The sequence below is a fragment of the Vipera berus genome, assembly GCF_964194415.1.
Source record: "Vipera berus genome assembly, chromosome: 13".
Lineage (NCBI taxonomy): Eukaryota > Metazoa > Chordata > Lepidosauria > Squamata > Viperidae > Vipera > Vipera berus.
Window position 1 is genome coordinate 214497 of NC_138216.1, and position 17920 is coordinate 232416.

The 17920-nt window shown below is 47.6% G+C and overlaps 1 protein-coding gene across 1 annotated transcript; it reads right to left on the minus strand.

Moving 5' to 3' along the window:
- Positions 1-76: 76 nt before the first annotated feature.
- On the minus strand, positions 77-16206 carry ADCY9 (adenylate cyclase 9; the record flags this gene model as incomplete). The annotated part of the gene is made up of 11 exons (XM_081337939.1): positions 77-975; positions 4014-5545; positions 6288-6329; positions 6645-6793; positions 7762-7921; positions 8228-8436; positions 9730-9832; positions 10412-10629; positions 11678-11782; positions 12987-13159; positions 14568-16206. 10 exons carry the CDS (start codon positions 16204-16206, stop codon positions 4366-4368), a joined length of 3978 nt encoding a protein of 1325 aa, XP_081194065.1. The 3' UTR covers positions 77-975; positions 4014-4365.
- Positions 16207-17920: the final 1714 nt, after the last annotated feature.

Genomic DNA, 17920 nt, shown 5'->3' on the forward strand with positions numbered 1-17920 from the left:
ATTGCCTAAATAACAAGGAAAGGTTTCTATTGTTCATCCCCATTCATCTTGCAGCATTTCACCTTTGCTGTCAGATGTCAGCCAGGTCTATTCTCAGGGCTATTTACAGCTCCCACATCTGGCAACCACTCTCTTCCCCCCCCCCTTTCCAACAGTCGGTTAACCCCTGACGCTTCTGGGCCAGCCAAGCAAAGGAATGGCTTGAGAGGAGTCATGGCCACGCCAAAGAACTGATTTTAAAAGCCAGCTCAATTGCTCAGGAGCCTTCCCTCGGAAAGCCTGGTTCAAGGGAAGCCGAACAGCACATGAGCCCTGGTGCGTTCATACGGCAGTCCTGACCCAGCACATGTGAGCCCCATGTGTCCTGCAAACCAGCTGAGGATTAGCTGATAAATTATATCGTGTTTACCCAAGATGTTGGCCTGAGCACACCACACTAGGCACATGGTTTAAGCAGACACATTTCAAGGCAATGAAGGGGCTTCAAGTGTCATTGCTCTTTCCCTAAATATTTCAGCACATGAGGCAACAGTGACAAAGGATCCATTTCTGTGCACAGTGAGGGCAGACAAGGGTGTTGCACAGCCCAGACTTAGACAAAGGCAGAGGAGATGCATCGCCTATTTCCCAGGACAAAATGCATCTGCCGTGGCCTATTGCTGAGAACAGCCCGAAAAACTCCTAAACCAGCCATCAGTCATAACATGTTCCTGTCCGAATTAAGATGATCTTGTTTCTGAGAACTAAGAGGGCAGATACTCACACCTTGCTGCTATGTGGATCAGCGCAGAAGGGGCAGCAGCAGTGAAGAACCAACGTACATTTGGGCAGCCCTCAAATTCTCCAGTGCTCGGGAGCTTCTCACAGAGGTCAGTAGTTCCATGGCCACTTCTAGAAGTATTGTTTTTGCAAAATAGGAACAGCGCCCCACTGGCACCATTGTGATGCCTGCATACTACAGAACTAGCAGATGCTCTAGGAAATGCAAGGTATGGAGAAAAAGGCAGAATTATTATTCCTGTCAGGATTTACTAGGGAGAAAACCAGAAAGTCCCAGAAGAAAGGCAAGGAGAAAACTGCCTGCTGTGGAAGTCAAAAGCAAAGACTTTGATCAAAATCAAGAGATTATAGTCAGCAGAAGAGGATGCAAACGTGATCCACTCCTTAACAGGTCCTCACTTCCTTGATTTGACTGAATCTAGCTTCAGTTAAGTGCCAAGAATTTGAATAAAACTCCACTTTCAGCAAAGCAAGGCAGAGCTCCTTCCCGGCCCTCTTCTGTACAAGTCTCCTGTTTCTCTTCCACGTCAGGCCCAACATCTCCTTACGCCTCTTCACAGGAGAGCCCAAGCTGAGGAGTTTCTTCACAAAAAGGCCCCAGGAGCTCAGGACCTTGCCATCCCACAGATCCCTCCTACCCTTCAGGGATTTACTGCTTGTTAGCCCCCCAGTGCACCTATCGGCCTGCAATTTCCACTTATATTGTCAAGTTCTCTCATCTTAGAATATTCCAAAATACAGGACACTGTCCACAGTACTGGAGCAGTACTATTTACATGTGCATTTAATAAAGCACTTACCCAAAATTTCTGAACTACCATGATGGACCCACAACCTGTCCTTTTTTCAGAATTTTTGTTGCTGTTTTGCTGTGTTTGAAATGCTCAACAGTTATTCCATTTTTCCCAAAGAACCCTTCTTTCCATCTAGTTATCTGTGGATAGTGGCAACATGAACATCTTTTAGAATAAAAACTGTTTGTGGAAGCCTGTTTAACCTCTCTTCTGGACCATTCTGACAGAGAAAGGACTGGAAAATCCCACTAACCTCGGTTGAACCCGTTATTTGGTCACACCAAGAAACCCTTTCTGGGATCCAAGATGGCTTAGGCCAGCCAGCTACCCTGTTTGCCTTGGGGAACCCATGGATGAAAGCTTCAAGGTAGCAAGCTGCATTCTTCAAGCGCAGGCTGTGCTGAATTTACTTTTCAGGTTACTTTGCTGACTGAACACTACAGATCTTAGCACCATAAAATGGTCAAGGTCTTTCCCTCTCCAAGACCATCGGTCTCCAGAACTGAAGTAAGTAAAATAAAGACTCGGAACTTTTTGCACTTTTGACACAGGAAAGAGCTACGCTTAGCAGCAATCTAGGCAGTGCTACTGCTCTTCTCTGAAAAAGCTGGATGTAACTCTGCCGGTCCCTTCTGGCAGGAAACCCAAGGCAATCAACAATCTACTCCATACTAAGAGCAGAACCCAGGAAAAAATCAAAGTACTGTAGCTGGTTTAGCACTGCTGGTTATTTTTGATCCTTAAGCAAAATGCCACCACTCAAAAAAGTTCTTTCTAGCAACTGCCTGCCTGCTGAGGCTTGTGGCATTAAGCGCAATCCAATTAGCATATGGAAAACAACAGTTCAAACAGAAACTAGAATTCAAAGGGTGACCTCAGATTATTCATTTATAGGAAATATAAATAGACACCGACTTTTTTGGAAGCTCAACTGGAAGGGAGGCAAGAAGATGCATCCAAATGAGTGCAGCCTACTCCTACAACCTATCACATATATTGTTGGTAATTCCCAATCCTGATGTTTAGCAATGTAACCACAGTACGCTAGACAGGAAAAAAAGGATGCCTTTGTAATTGCGCTTTGCAAAGCACAGCCCTGTTTTCCTCCCTGAAAAGCGTGGAGGACAGCCTGCGTTGCTGCGCCTTCAGCCCATGCTGGAAAAGAAGCTTGCACATTGTAGTGCTGTTTGGCACAGCTATGGTGATACATCGAAAGAAAGAATGGAGTACAGAAAAGCTCCTTTGGGGCCATAAATTCTAGGGATGCATTCAATAATTGGCGGGGGGGGGGGACTTATACTCTAGTTTTAACAGTCACCTGACCAACAAAAAGAGGGAACAGTGTCATCTTTAGGCTTCATGAATTCTGGTGGTGAAAAAGTACCAAAGGATAATTCTACTTTTAAAGTTGTCCACGTTTGTCTAACCCTTAAAGCATTTTGATTTTCAGGTTTTCTGAGCTTGGGAAAAAGTAGATAAGTCCCTATTCATTTTTGCATATTAATATTACAGATTTATGATTGGATTTCTTTTCTTTAGGTGGGGCAATATTTCACTAGAGTGTACTGGAATCAAAACATTGTGCCAAATAAAAGAGTGTATCATTTCCTCAGCAAAAGGCTACACGGCTGAGGGCTTATGTTATTCCCACTTGTTTTGACATCTTGTGACACACAGTGAGCAAGATGTCTATGGAGATTGTCAGTCATCCAGGTCATAGTTATCCCAAAGGTGATTTTTCACGAGGCAACTGGATTCCCTTGTTTTTCTTTGAAGACACTTTGCTTCTCATCAAAGAAGCTTCTTCAGCTCATGAAACTTCTTGGATGAGAAGCAAAACATCTTCAAAGAAAAACAAGAAAGTCCAGTTGCCTCGTGAAAAAGCATCTTTGGGACAAAGAGCAAGAGCCATGACTCAAATACTGCATGAGTTAATCCAGATCCCATTGGATGCATTATCATTCTCTTTGGGGCCGATTCTGCTAAGGGACAGCCTGGCTTCTGCATGAAGACAAGTAAGCTGACATGGGATTATGCCAGCAGGGCCCGGAAAGCAAAAAATAAAGTGGGGTAGGCCCAAGTCCTTTCCCACCCCCTATATTGGCAATGGTAAAATGAGGAACCACCAGAGGCAAAATTGGTGGCACCAGCACATCCAACCGACTGGTACACTACCCTTCTGATCTGCTGGGAAACGGCAAGTGCAGGGTGTCAGAAAGCACAATGGCACTTTAATCTGACTTTGGTAAACAGCAAGCTCAGCTGCTTCTTTAGTAAGTGCTGAACTCCCAATGAAATCTTACTGTTCCTCCCTGTTCCAAGATGATCATTCCTTCTGGCCCCGGTATCTCCCTTGACCAGCTCTTAGTGTCCATCACAGAAGGTAGGCAAACATGCAATTATCTGTGTTTACATATAAAATGTGAGCGCTGATGACACTTATTCACTCTGCTTGGAGGTGCAAAGGAAGCTGTTGATGAGAAATAAAAATGAAGTAACCACAGCTTGTCCTCTGAATGTGTTCCAATCCCCAATCTATACCGCTTCTCCTCAGTCCAGAGAGGAGCCCAGCAGTCTCTCTGAAGGCACTTGATGTCTCCTCTCGGGGGAAAAAACACAAACATTTCAAGGGGGTTGAAAAGGGCCAGAGCCTGGCATGGCTACGATTCTCTCTAATTCAGGTGCTGCCCAAAGAAAGAGGGGAAACAACTGAGCTAGGCTCTGCCGCTTCCTGTCATCCCCTCCGTGCAAGAGAGCGCTCAGATTTCTCACAGAGAAGAATCGATGGGCATCACACACTCCGGGAGCTGTTCAGTTTGGTCAGTTCGCTGGCTTCCTCCGGCCTGGCCTCCTCACAGTCACCCTTCTCACCAGCTGCACCAAACTGAGGGCGACTGTCTAATTTAACCAATTCTTTGGGAAACTTCTTGAAGCGGGGAAGCAAATCTTTGAGCTCCAGGTCGGGGGGCAACTTATCCAAGTTCTGTACAGAAGGCACCAAGTTGGTGATCTCATCAGTTGGAGATCGCCCGATGCTGCCATCTACTTGAACCCGAATGTCCGGAGAGATAGACAACTGATGGTGGGGCACCACCCCACTGTCTATGCATTTGGGATAGAGGAAAGTCTTCATTTGGCCTTTGCCCTTCACGTTGACTGTCCCACGGTAATCAAAGTCATAGCCCATTTTGTGAAGAATGCGGTAACTCTCCTCGCTCACCTGGATCCGGCACTCGACTCCCGTGGTGTCCATCCTGCTTGCTATATTCACAGTGTCTCCCCAGATGTCGTACAAGAGCTTGGTGGTGCCAATGACCCCGGCTGTTAGGGGGCCATGGTTAAAGCCAACCCTCAGCTTAAAATTGAACCACAGCATGTTATTGTTAAAGTCATCAACCACTCGCATCATTTCTTTGGCAAATTCAAAAAGCGTCTGCAGATGGGCATGGGGGTTACTGCTGTCCTGGGACTGGGAAGCATTCAGCCCAGAGGCAGCCATGTAGGTGGCCCCAATGGTTTTTATTTTCTCAATGCTGCTGTAATTAGGCTTGCTCAACAGCTCATCAAAATCGCCAATCAGTTCATTCAGGACGCGGTAACATTCCTTGCCTCCTTCGTAATTCTCCTCGTAGAACTCGCTGAAGTTCACAATGCTGGCAAAGATCACCCCCCCACTGTCGTGGTTTTTGGAATAACTTTGGGACACTTTCAGCTGCTCGGCCACATGGTAGGGAATTATGTTCCGCAGGAGCCAGTCTGCCTGGTCCCTCATGCTTTGAATCTTGATACGGTGAAGGTCAGCTTCCACATCTCCATGATAATGGAGACGGTAACTCACCTCAAACTCCCGATTTAAGAACCAAACTAAGACAAGGAGAAGGAAGAGGCCCAAAACCACTTCCAGGCCAATCAGATCTGCCGGCCTACTGAAGTCTTCCGACGCAGACCTGTTGCAGGCATTCTCTATGAAGCTGGGGGTGGGGGAGGAACGAAAAAAAAAAGAGAATGCGTACTTTAAAGGTAACTTCAGATCATTCTGCTTGGGATCTCAAACAGGTGCTGTTGATCTTTATAATCACCTAGTTTTTACGTGAACATGTATCAGCATTTAAAGGCTCAGTGTGTTGGCACAGAGGGTACACGTGAAGTTGGGGTGTGCTAAAATGTGGCCTTTGCTCTGAGCAAGTGGCCTATGGCAGAGGACAGGCAGCCCGATGCAACATTTTTTCCCAAGTCAAATTCCAAAGAGAATTTCCTTAAATCAAATGAGTGATGTACGCATTGTAAGAACACCTAATTTTGATACGTATCTTGATACAAATAGAAACTGTCCAACAGCTCAAATCATTACAGCGTCTCTCTTAGCAGTTAACAGAAGAGACACATCTGGCCACACAACACTGCAAGTGAGAGACTTTTCAATATGTAGGCATGACACCTTAACAGCACCTGGCTTTATAATGTTACAGCTCTATAAAAATATTATGCTTGGAAATAATCCATCTCACTGTTTCAGAACTTAGCTGCACTTCACAGAAAGGAAACCAGTGGTTCACAGTCCAAATTTTAGCCTCTTCAAAATCTTTTTCCTTTTGGCCACAACTTCTATTCCGACTCTCAGCTGGCGAATAGAGCACTTTGGATTCTTAGAGAACGTAAGCCAAAGGCTGGAGGCTGAGAAACAATCAAGCCCAATAGCTTTTTAAAACATACCTTAAATTCCTCGGTGAAACAAGATTTGACTCCTCCAAGAAGCTGCAACAGAAACGTAACAGTCTCACATTACCAGCAAACAAAGTCTGGACCAAAACAAGGAAAACTACATTGCACCAACCGTAGTCACAAATTAGGACTTCTTCTCTCACTAATTTGCTAATCCCTGTGATGCATGCGCACACTAGTCCCCTTCACACTTTTTCTTTCATTGCTTAGCCACACTCCTAGGCAAAACTGGCAAAAATTGTGGCACTTGTCTTGAAGCAAGCAGACTTCATTCCAGCAGCCTGGGACCTTTCCTGGATAAGGCAGCCTGCTCTTCGTCAGAATTGTGATGGATTTGCTGTGGCTCACCTGTCGGAACACCAGGACACGTGCAGGAGGAGGAGGAGGACCCCTCCCACAAGGGTAGCCAAAGAGGATCTCAACCAGGAGCTGAGCTGGCAAAAGTTACAGTACTGGACTATTGTGATGAGAACTGCAGAACACATAAACATGGTGGACTGCAACAAAAGAAACACCAGTCAGAACAATGGAGCAAATCAGAGCAAAGAAGTTGCACCTTTCCTCAAAAAATCCCAAAGTTAAAATAAGTGATGAGCTTAGAGCAGCTGTGGAATCTTTAATAGTCCGTGGATTTAATTAAAGTCATATTTTAAAGCCTATCTCCTTCTATGCCTGGTGGAAAATGCCTAGTTTTGCTATGATTTGGGGGAGGGGGGGAGAAGGAGAAACGCGATGGCTCTGCCATGCAGATTCCTAAAGTGGCCAGACCTCAAGCTGAACGATCAACCTAATCCAGGGAAAACTTCACTAAAGGCAGGATATCTGAATCAGAATCCACTGGCTTCTTACCGTGTTTCCCCCAAAGTAAGACCTATCTGGCCGGCCCGCTTCTTCTGCACCTGAGAATGGAGCTCGGGCCTGCATTTCACCATCAGAGGCCTTTCCAGAAGGCCTGTGCAGCCGAGAACCAACCCAGGGAATCTGGCTGGGCGGGGCTGTCAGTGCCACCGCAGCAGGTGGAGTGGAAAAGCACACACACACACACACGCACCCAGGAATAAGACCTGGTGCCTCTTTTGAAGGCAAAAAAAAAAAGACTGAGTCTTTAGAAACACGGTAAATAGAAGAAGTCCAGGGAATTGCAGTAGACCAAATTTGGGCTTGGGTGGCAGATAAACTGCCATCTGTCGCGCCTTCTCCCCCCTGCTCTGGGCTCCCAGCACTGGCAGCAAAGCTCTGAGAAGCGGAGCCCTTAGGACTAGGCTAGTTGACTAGGATGGGCAAAGGGAGCCACTGCCCTTCCAACTACCAGTTTCCACTCCTGGAAAAGAAGTTTCTGCCTGTGATTTGGCACTCAGAGCCAAAGATTCCAATGACCAAAAGTAGGGTAAAAGACCCCTCCCTCGCGCTTTCTCACTCGGAAGCTCTGCTTGCCCACCAAGAGCTGGGGTTGAGGCCAACTTACATAGAGGTTAGTTCCAAACTCGGAGGTGAAGTGTGAGAAGACCGCAAGAGCAGGCAGGGAGATCAAAACGGCCCCAATGAAGTGTCTGGGCAGCCACCCGGCAATCACTTCCAAGAGTCGCTTAGTGCAGACCATCATATCCTCCAGAAAAAAAGCCATCCTGGAAACCACAGACACGGCCGCTGAGGTTTCCCTGCCCTCGATCTCAGGAGAACCCCTCTCTCCCGCAAGTGACATCAGAGCCTCCCCCTCTTCCAAAATTAGGACAACCTCTCTTTCTCCCGGGCATGAAAGACAATTGGTGACCCTGGAAGGAATCCCAAGGGAGGCTCCTGGGCATCCACAGCCAGCTCCAGTTTTTCTACAAGGGCAGGGGTCTGCTGGGCGGGGGCATTTGCTGTCACCCATACCCAACAAGGGAGCCCTAATATTGAGGGAGGAAGGACAAGCGCAGCATTTGGTTCACCTGATTGAGATGGTAAGCGAGACCACCTCGAGCAGGACAGCCACTACTGCCACAGCCACAGCTGCAGGAGGGGGAGGAGAGGCCACCACCCCGTATTTCAGGAAGCAAGCGATGGAGAGGATGAGGAAAACAGTGGCGGAGAGGCACACGTCCAGGAGGGAACTGAAGGTAGCACTGGCGAAGGTCTTCACAGGGACTCTTCTAACCACCTGTGGAGAGCGAGGTCGAACTTACCTGGCCACACATGGGCTTCTTCAGAACCCAACACCAAGCAGGGAAATCAAAAGTCACCCAACTCTATACTTTTCAATTTGATTTCAGAATCTGATCCAGAGATGACCTCCATTCTTTACAAAGGTTCTCTGCAGCACTCTACTTTAAGAAAAAGATTACTAAAACACAGCAGCAATTTTCAGAATCAGTTCTCTAAAAGGCTACAAGAAAGAAAACAATCAGCAAAAGTGAGTACAACAAAACAAATTTAGTTTCTTAGAGGAAATTATTCTCAAAACCGCTTTAGGAGAAATCAGACCCTCATAACCTCTCTGTGATACAAGGTTATTATAAAAGTCATGGATTATTCCTTAGGATAGCTGAGGGATATTTCTGTTATAAGAGAGACCTTCCATCTATCTTTTAACTATCTTTGTATGCAAATAGTGCACATCTGCCCACTCTATACGGAATGATAGGTCTTTTTAGTGCATATAGACATGCAAAGGAAGAAGTGATACAGGACTAAAGTTTAAAGCAGTCGCAACAAGGGCTGTTTCCAGGACAATGGTCTGTAAAGTAAACTATCAATAAAAAACATTCTTGCGGAAGTTTGCAAATCTGAACCCAAATTTATATGTGAAGTCTTCCATTTGCACACAAGAGACCCTAAGTTAATAACAGCACTAGCTATTTAGTGGCCTGAAGGGTAGGGTTTCTCCTGCAGAAGCAGATGATATAATACTGGAATAAAAACAAATACTTTATCAGATACTTTGCCAGAATTTCATATACCTATTTAAATAAAAGCAGTAAAACGCAAGAAAAAAGTTTTATTTATTAATCTATACGGTTCAAGTAGAAAGAGCATGCATGTTTACACATAAAAGCAAGCTCTTTAAATTTAGCATCAAGCCAACGTAGTTTATCCAGATAGTTATTACATGTTCCTGCTTGGAGACTCTAGACAGGAGCCTGGTTGCTACGCTGCAGATGCTGCAATTTCAGTTTCCCTTTCAAAGACATCCCTTCACCAATGGCAAAAGCAGAGACAAAACACACTTGAACCCCAAATCAAAAGTAACTGCCAAACTGCTAACCAAGCTTTTTTTTTTAGAGGGAATGTCAGTGTAAAAAACAAACAGCATAATAATTACTGATCTCTCCCCAGTCAACATGAACAGTTAAAATAAACATAAAATGTTTTGACATTTTGTTACTGTGTTCCTTAGATACTATCAGCATGCATGTACCTGCATGCACACAGATCCACATACACAAAACCTTACCTCTTCTTGGTAGCTGCTCCGGTAGGCCATCTCCAAATCATGATCAAGGAAGTTCAGGCTCAACTTGTTAATGGGTGGCTTAAAAAAATAGTCTTTCATCAAGCTGAGGAAAAGATTCATTTTAGGAAAGTTTATTCTCCAACAAAGAAACAATGATTACCCATCTTCCTTTGACAGGCATTTCTAATTATTAAGGTAAAGGTAAAGGTTCCCCCGCACATGCGTGCTAGTCGTTTCCGACTCTAGGGGCCAGTGCTCATCTCCGTTTCAAAGCCAAAGAGCCAGCGCTTGTCCGAGGACGTCTCCGTGGTCATGTGGCCGGCATGACTAGACGCCAAAGGCGCACGTAACGCTGTTACCTTCCCACCGTAGTGGTCCCTATTTTTCTACTTGCATTTTTACGTGCTTTCGAACTGCTAGGTTGGCAGAAGCTGGGACGAGTAACAGGCGCTCACTCTGTTACGCAGCACTCGGGATTCGACCCGCCAAACTGCCAACCTTCTGATCGACAAGCTCAGCGTCCTAACCCACTGAGCCACCGCGTCCCTTCTTCTAATTATTAGTCCATCCTTAATTGGGCTTCGGTGGGCCGTGGAGCGCTCCCTCTCCCCCAATCTGCTGAACCTTTGCAGAACCCCCCATGCAGAACAAAGGTCCAAGCAATGAGAATGCTTTGCCTCACCTGTCTTCTTTAATAACATCAACAAAGTGAGCATCTGTTTTTTCTCTGATATTTTTGAACCGCAATGGCAGAAGAGCTGAGTGATCCAAGCTTGCCCCAACCCATCTTCCTTTCTCTTGCAACATTTCATAAAGAGATGTTTGGCTGTTGCTCAGTTTCTCCTCTTGCGGGGGACTTAGAAGCCCATTCCGAGACTTTGGGCTACCTCCCCCAGCACTCTGATTGAGACAAGAAGAAAAATTAAAGTGGTTTATGATTAAGTCAGAGAGAATTCAGATCATACTTGTCTGTTTCTACAAGTATATTGGGGTAGAAAAATCATCTCAAAGATTTTGTTTTTGAATGTATAAAACAGCACTTGCAAGATTTAAAGAAGAAAAGAAACATAAGGGCAATAAATTATTAAAGAAACAAACCAAACCTGATTAAATTAACAAAAGCAGAAAGATTTGTATCATGTCATGAATCATTTTATTATCACCATGTCTAATCCCAAAGGTGGCTTCAAATGAGATACACATTTTTTAACAAGCGTAATTGGAACACCCTCGTGTCCACTTTCAGAACGGGAAGGAACTGTCAGGTGCCTTCGGCACTTGTCACTCCTGAGCAAATAGAAGTCTGAAGTCAGGTTTCTCCAGCTCTTTATGCTCAGAAAACCTCAAACAATGTTTAGAAAGGGAAAAGGTTAACATTTCTTTAAAAGCTATAGAAAATGCATTTTAAACTAAAATTAAATAAAGTACGATTTATCTTTTCTGGGTTTCAGGCTAAAAAAATTAGGAACCTAAAAAGAGCCATATTACCAGAGGCTGAAATTCCAACTCTTAAAAAAAAAGAATTGTTAGGATGCCTGTTCATCACTGAAAAATTAAAACAAAAGGCGTTACACTAATCTAGTTGATGGGAAAGCAAAAGAAAGTGCACTATAAGCAACCCAACTTACAAAGTAGCAAAGGGATTAGATTTGAAAAAGTATCCAACTGTACATCACGGTGCTCTTTAAATCACCCTAGGTCTAATTTCGTACATGCCAGTCCTGAGAAGAAGGAAAGGGTCTGCCACTGGGACCATCTGCCCTCGAGGACGCCAGGGCCAGAAGGCCGCCTGTCCTGCGGTTTTACCTGCACCCTCTGTTTCAAAGGCTACCAAAATCTGAGTCTGCCTGGTCCCGTGACTGACCTGCCTCAGCTTCTGCTCTGTGGATGGATGAATGAAGGAGGAGGAGGAGGAGGAGGAGGAGGAGGCGGCTTGAGAGTAAGTTACCTTTGTGCTGGTCTTGTGGTCCTCCTGGCATCCGTTCTGAATGGCTCCTTCCTCTGCACTCATAGCACAGCCAGAAGAAAATGTAACACTGCACGAATGGCAGATCTGCAACCACAAAGAAACACACTATAGGATGAATTCCTCTTTTCGTCCCTGGCCTGCCTGTACTGTGGGTATCTGTATGCTCTTCAGAATGGCACATATTTTGTGCAACTCCTGGGACGCTATCAAGGCCAGGGGTCCCCAAGCCCCGCTCCATGGATCGGGACCAGTCCGCATCATGCCAGAAACCAGTCCGCACAAATAAGTGAAGCCCCATCTGCAGGATGCAGGCAGCACACGAAACCACACACCCCGTCTGCAGAAAAACCTCTCTCCGTGGAATTGACTCTTGGTGTCCAAAAGGTTGGGGGCCTCTGATCTAGGCTGCTTGGGACATTTTTCCCACCTTAAATGTTTCAGAACAAAATGAAATGGATTTGGGCACGGAAGGAAGTCATTGTGCACACAAGACAGCATTTAGCAGCTGTCTTTTCCCCACCTCACATCTCAACCCAATTTGTACAGATCAACAGATTAAACCAAGTATAAATACTTTTTTATACATACATATATATATATATATAGTATTTGTCAAGGCTTTTTTTTAATACACCTTGCTAATTAACTCTTTCTTTCCTGTTTTTGCCTAACCCAAGGCTATCCACAGGATATAGTCAACTTATGACAGCTCATTATTTGTGTAAATTATTCAAATTGCTAATAAATTAGGGAGATATATATATATATATATATATATATATACACACACACACACATATATATATATATTAGAAAAGCAAATACTTGCGTTTTTGGAACAAACGCTCTTATACACACTTTACAAAAGCAGACCCATCCCAACAGCTATGGCCTTTTTTCTTAGTCGCATTGAATGATTTTGTGCCACTCACTCTACCAAAGCCAGCAACCCTGATCCTTGCCTCTTTATGCCAACTGATTGCTGGCTTTCTCAGAAGTGCTTAGAGCAGCATTTTCCAGCTCTGTACTAGGCACCGTTCATTCCTCCTGCAGTCAACAGTGCGAAAGCTCCTAGGCTGCGTGAGATTTAAAGCAAGCCCCTCGCAGCCAATTCATAATCTAGACCTTCTCATCTTATGACTTCCACAGCAAAAAATAAAGCAATTTATGATTTGCCTTCTTAGAGGATCAGTAACTGTAAATATAAGTTTCCAAGCTCAGGTAGGTTGTTAAAACAGGTTTCTAAACACTAATCCACAGAAATGTACAGAATTTGCATTTGTCAAACCTTATTTTTTTCTAAGTACTTGAATGCTTTTGTTAAATCATCCACATTCTCTGATGAAGCTCCCTGTGGCTTGTTCCCGTCTCCTGCTTCTAGACCTGGGAGGAGGAGCATCTCTGAGCAGCTGCAGTGGCTCTCCTTCTTTTTCAAGCCAGAAATCAAGTATGTTTTCAAACCTACAGGAAAACTATAGTTAAAATATCCGCTATTATTCCTCTACTATACGCTTCCCCCCAACTTATCTGTAGAGTTCCTTTCTGCAAGAAGCTGTTTACTACGGCTGGCCATCGTACACCCCTTGCCAAAAGTTGCTAAAAAGTGGATTTGGCTGTTCAAATGTCTCATTTGTCCTTTTGAAACAGCCCAATCCACTTTTTAGCAACAAAGCTGCATTTTATAAATTGCTTGGCTAGTTATTAGTAATTTATTTTTCATTGGCTATTTTTCTATTATCTTCTTAAAAAAATAGGATTGTGAAATATAACCCAGCAGCGTTTTAAAATTCTTAAATATTGTATATGCTTTGGTTTTATTTACGAGCACTCCGTTTCATTGTCACTGTGAATTTTAACTTCCAAAAGGCTTTTGGTATCAAATGAAGACCTGGGAACAACTTTGTGTCATCTGCAAACTGATGAGCATCCCTTTCATCCTCTCATCTGGGTCATTTCTGCAGACACTGAAGAGCACTGCGTGCTCTTCCTCCACACAGAAGTAGTTCCGTAAGGATTACATGCTGAGTGCGCTCAGCCAGCCAACTCCAAACCCATCTGGTAATGGCACAGCGTGTCCCACGCTGTTCTATCTCATCAAGTAGTAGGCTGCCTTACACTCTGTCAAATGCATTGCTGAAATCTAAATATACCACATCCACAACATTTGCACAACCTGAAGACAGACTGGTTTTTGTGTACTTTACAGGATCTTTTACTCCAGTCCCACCCACTACTCATTTATCTCACATTTATCTGCGCTTTTCTTTTATTTAAGATCCTATTATTAATCCTGGTCAATGACCGTAATAAAAATTGATACTAAACTGCTAGAAGTCAGTATATGATCATCAGAATAAAAATTCTGCTGACCATATACCACATCTAGCAGTTTACAACACTCATAGAATCATAAAAACTATCCCCCAAAAAGCTGGCATCAAAAGCAACTTTTTTCCTTGCTCAACAATCTTACGGAAGAGCTCAGTCTTAACTGCCCTTCAGAATACTGTAGTGCTTTTCCTTACAAAGTGATAATTTATTTTTACGAAACATGTGACTTACCTTCATAGCAATAAAGGTATATTGTTATTATAAAAGTGTGCATGGTAAAGTGGCATGAGTGACATATCACAAACTATGAAATAATCAGTTGGTTAAAATTCCAACTGGAAACCAAAAGACATTGCAACTACAAAGCACACCTCCCTCATCTTTAGTATCTCTTCAAAGAACCAGGAAGGGCAGAAGCACCACGTTTAACTGGCAGGTTTCATGTAAAACATGAAATTGGTCCAAATCTGCTCAGAGAAGGAAAAGGCTAACTTCCAAAGCAAATCAACTCATTCACAGGCAAAAATGAGAGAAATACCTTTCAGCTGATCTGCTACCACGCTCTGGCCCACACGCTCCATCACCTTTCCATCCTCCATTTCGTAGCGATCATCCAAGTATTTTGCAGTAGCCTCTGAAATATGGACCTTCCCAGCAACGCCCAGTTGTTCCATTAAATTGGCCAAATTGACATCATTGGACCAGACATCAAACTTAAACCTCCTCATTCCCAGAATGCCACAAAGGACCGTCCCGGTGTGTACGCCAACCCTCATATTCACCATCTCTTTCTTCTCTTGGCAAAACTGCTCAATGGCTTTGATCATGCCCAAGCCCATCTCAATGCAGCAGTAAGCGTGATCTGCTCGGGGCTCGGGACACCCCGCCACACAGTAGTAGCAATCCCCCAAGGTGCTTATTTTCTCGCACTTGGTGTCCTCGCAGAGGCGATCAAAGCGCCCAAAGAGGTCGTTCAAAAGCCCCACCAGGGCGTGCGCAGATTTGTTGGCACTCATTTTGGTAAAGCCTACGATATCGGCAAACAAAATACTGACTTGTTCTATCTGCTGCATCTTGAAGGGGCGAAACACGATGGGGGTCTTCTGAATGGACGGTTTCTTCTTCCTACTTTTGGGGCTGGAGGCGGAGTGGCGCTTGACGGAGGAGTTCTCGCTCTCGTCGTCCCCCTGCTTCATCAGATCGTCGGCGATGATCCTGGGCATGACGGAGTGGATCATTCGCTCCTTCAGGGCCTTCTCCACCTCCAGGTCCTTCCCGTGCATGATGGACTGCCCCACCTTGAGGAAGGTGCTCCTAGACCGCACCTCCGACATGATGAAGAGGTGCACGCCGGTGGCGTGGATGCAGAGGTGCAGCAGGGCCTTGCCCAGCAGCTCCCAGGGGGCCAGCCGCTGGCCCGGCGGGGGCGCGAAGCAGCGCTCGTCGCGGAAGCCGTAGCCCAGCGCCTCGAAGAGCACCGAGCCGCCCAGCCCCAGCAGCAGGCTCAGGTAGAGCGGCAGGTGCGGCACGGCGTAGAGCAGCAGCAGCGCCTCCACGCACAGCGAGAAGCTGCCCACCGGCGACAGGCAGGGCGGGGGGGCCGCGGCGCGCGCGCTCCCGTTGCCCCCCGCGCCGCTCCCGGGCGCCGCCGGCAGCTGCGTGGCCAGCGGCAGGGCCAGCACCAGCAGCGCCAGCGCCAGCGCCGAGCCGGCCGGGTGGCGGCCGTAGGCGCGCGTGAAGGTGAAGAGCAGCGCGGCCAGGCAGGCGCCCAGCAAGGCAAGCGCGCCCCCCGCCGCCGCCGCCCCGCCGCGCCCCCGGCCCAGGTAGGCGCCCCAGAGCAGCGCCGCCGCGCCCAGGTAGGAGAGCGCGTAGCGGAGCCGGCGCCGCGTCTGCGGGAAGCGGCGCTCGCGGCAGGCCTGCTCCAGGTTGCTCGAGTCGAAGCGCGGGTCCCACCAACGCGGCGAGGCGCGCTCGAAGAGCTGCGGCGCCCGCCCGGCCCCCAGCCCCAGCCCCAGCCCCGGGCCCAGCGCCGCCCCCGCCCCCCGCCCCCGCCGCCCCCGCCCCGCCGCCGCCGCCCGCAGACGCACCGCCACGCGCCCGCCGGACCCCCCGGCCAGGCGCACCTCGGTACTGCGCGGCGGGGGCGGCGAGGAGCCGGCCGCCGCCGCCGCCGCCATGGCCACGCCCGCCTGGGCTCTCCCGGCGCCGCTCAGCCCAGCCCGCCGCCCCCGCCGCCTCTCAGGCCCGCGCTCCCGCTGCTCCCGCCGGGCCGCGCCGGGCTCCGCCGCATGGCGCCGCGCCGGACCCCCCCCGCCCGGCCGCCTTCCCCGCCTGCCTGGAGACGCCTGGCCAGCCGCGTCGGAGGAGGGGGAGGGGCGGCGGCGGCGGCGAGACTCCTGTCAGCGGCGCGCGCGACGAGGGGCGCCTGCGCGCGGGGCGGGAGACGTCGGGGGCGCGATCTGCGCAGGCGCAGCGGGGGCGCAGGCGCAGCTCTTCCCCCGCCCTCGCCCGCCCGGCCGATCCCCCCCCCCGAAGGGAGCGGGTCGTACGGCAAGAGGCTCGTCGGGAAGGAAAGGCTGAAGCTGCGGAGGGATTTGCGGATGAAAAATAACCGGCAAAGGCTACAAATAGTTCCAGAGGGAGCCCGGGGAATGGCGTGTGAGGGGAAGAGCGTGAACTGCCGCCGCATCAGATCCTTTCGCGGACTCGCCGCCGTACCGCACGTGGGAGCCCGGTCCGCAGTGAAGAATTAGGAAGCCGACTTCCGAGCACCAGCGGAGCGGAAGCACCTCCGCAGAGCCTCACTGTGGTCTAGCCACTTCCTGAAAGCAGCTTCAACACTCAACCGATGACTTCCTCGAGGGGGAAATGGCTTAATTAATCTCAGCAACACTCAAACCGCAGTCGTCGTCCAGCGATAGTGACGCGCCAGAGTTGGGTCCCCACTGACGGGACCTTTGAGAGTCCTCTGCGCACCCTTGAAAAACAGAACTGTCAGTTTCCCCCTTAACAGCAACTGGGCAGAGATGTTGCACCCCAGGGTCGTGCAGGTGTTCACCTTCCACGCTCGGAAGCGTCTCGATTTTGGAAATCGGTCATCTCCATTGAGAAAAACGTGGGAAAACTCTTGATGCAGAGGTAACTAACTTGCAACTGTGGGCATTTCCTCCTCTCTCGCCAGTTTTAGCTGGACAAAAAAGTGGTTTTGTGATCAGAAAAGGTGGAGGAAGTTGAGGTTGTGGTGGGGAAGAAGGAGGGAACATGGGAAAAAATGGAAAAGACAGGTTAGAGAAACAGCTGTTGTGCTGGAGATGTTTCCTTTGATCCCAGCCACCACCACCCCTTTACAGGCACCCCCCCCCACACACACACACACATATCCCTGACTCTCCTGCCTGGCCTACCAGTACTTCTTTCCACACACACAAAAATGTGCCTACCAGTGATAAAGTCATTAAGCAAATCCAGGCATGGAAAGAAAAAGAAGGGAGCCATTCATTTTAGAAAGAGATTCCCCGTTTTGCCCTGTTTATTGTGAAAGTACTTTCTTTCAAGCAAAGCTTTGCATTTTCTCTCTGAAGCGGTGGCAGGCACTTACTTGCGGAGGCCCTGCTGTCAACCAGAGGGTTTTACCCATGGAAAGAAGCCCCAGCGAGGAATGCTGCTAGGTGGTTCAGCCATGGAAAAGCGCCTGCTGGCCCTCACACACCCACTTTACAATCTGATTCTGTGGCTCCCCTCTGGGAGGAGGTTTCAAGGTATTTCTAGCAGGACTGCCAGATTCTGCAACAGCTTTGTTACCATCCGTCTGGTAAACTCGCAAGATTCGTTTTTCTTGCTATGTACATGTACACATCCGAACTGTGTATGCAAATATATTAGTCATATTTA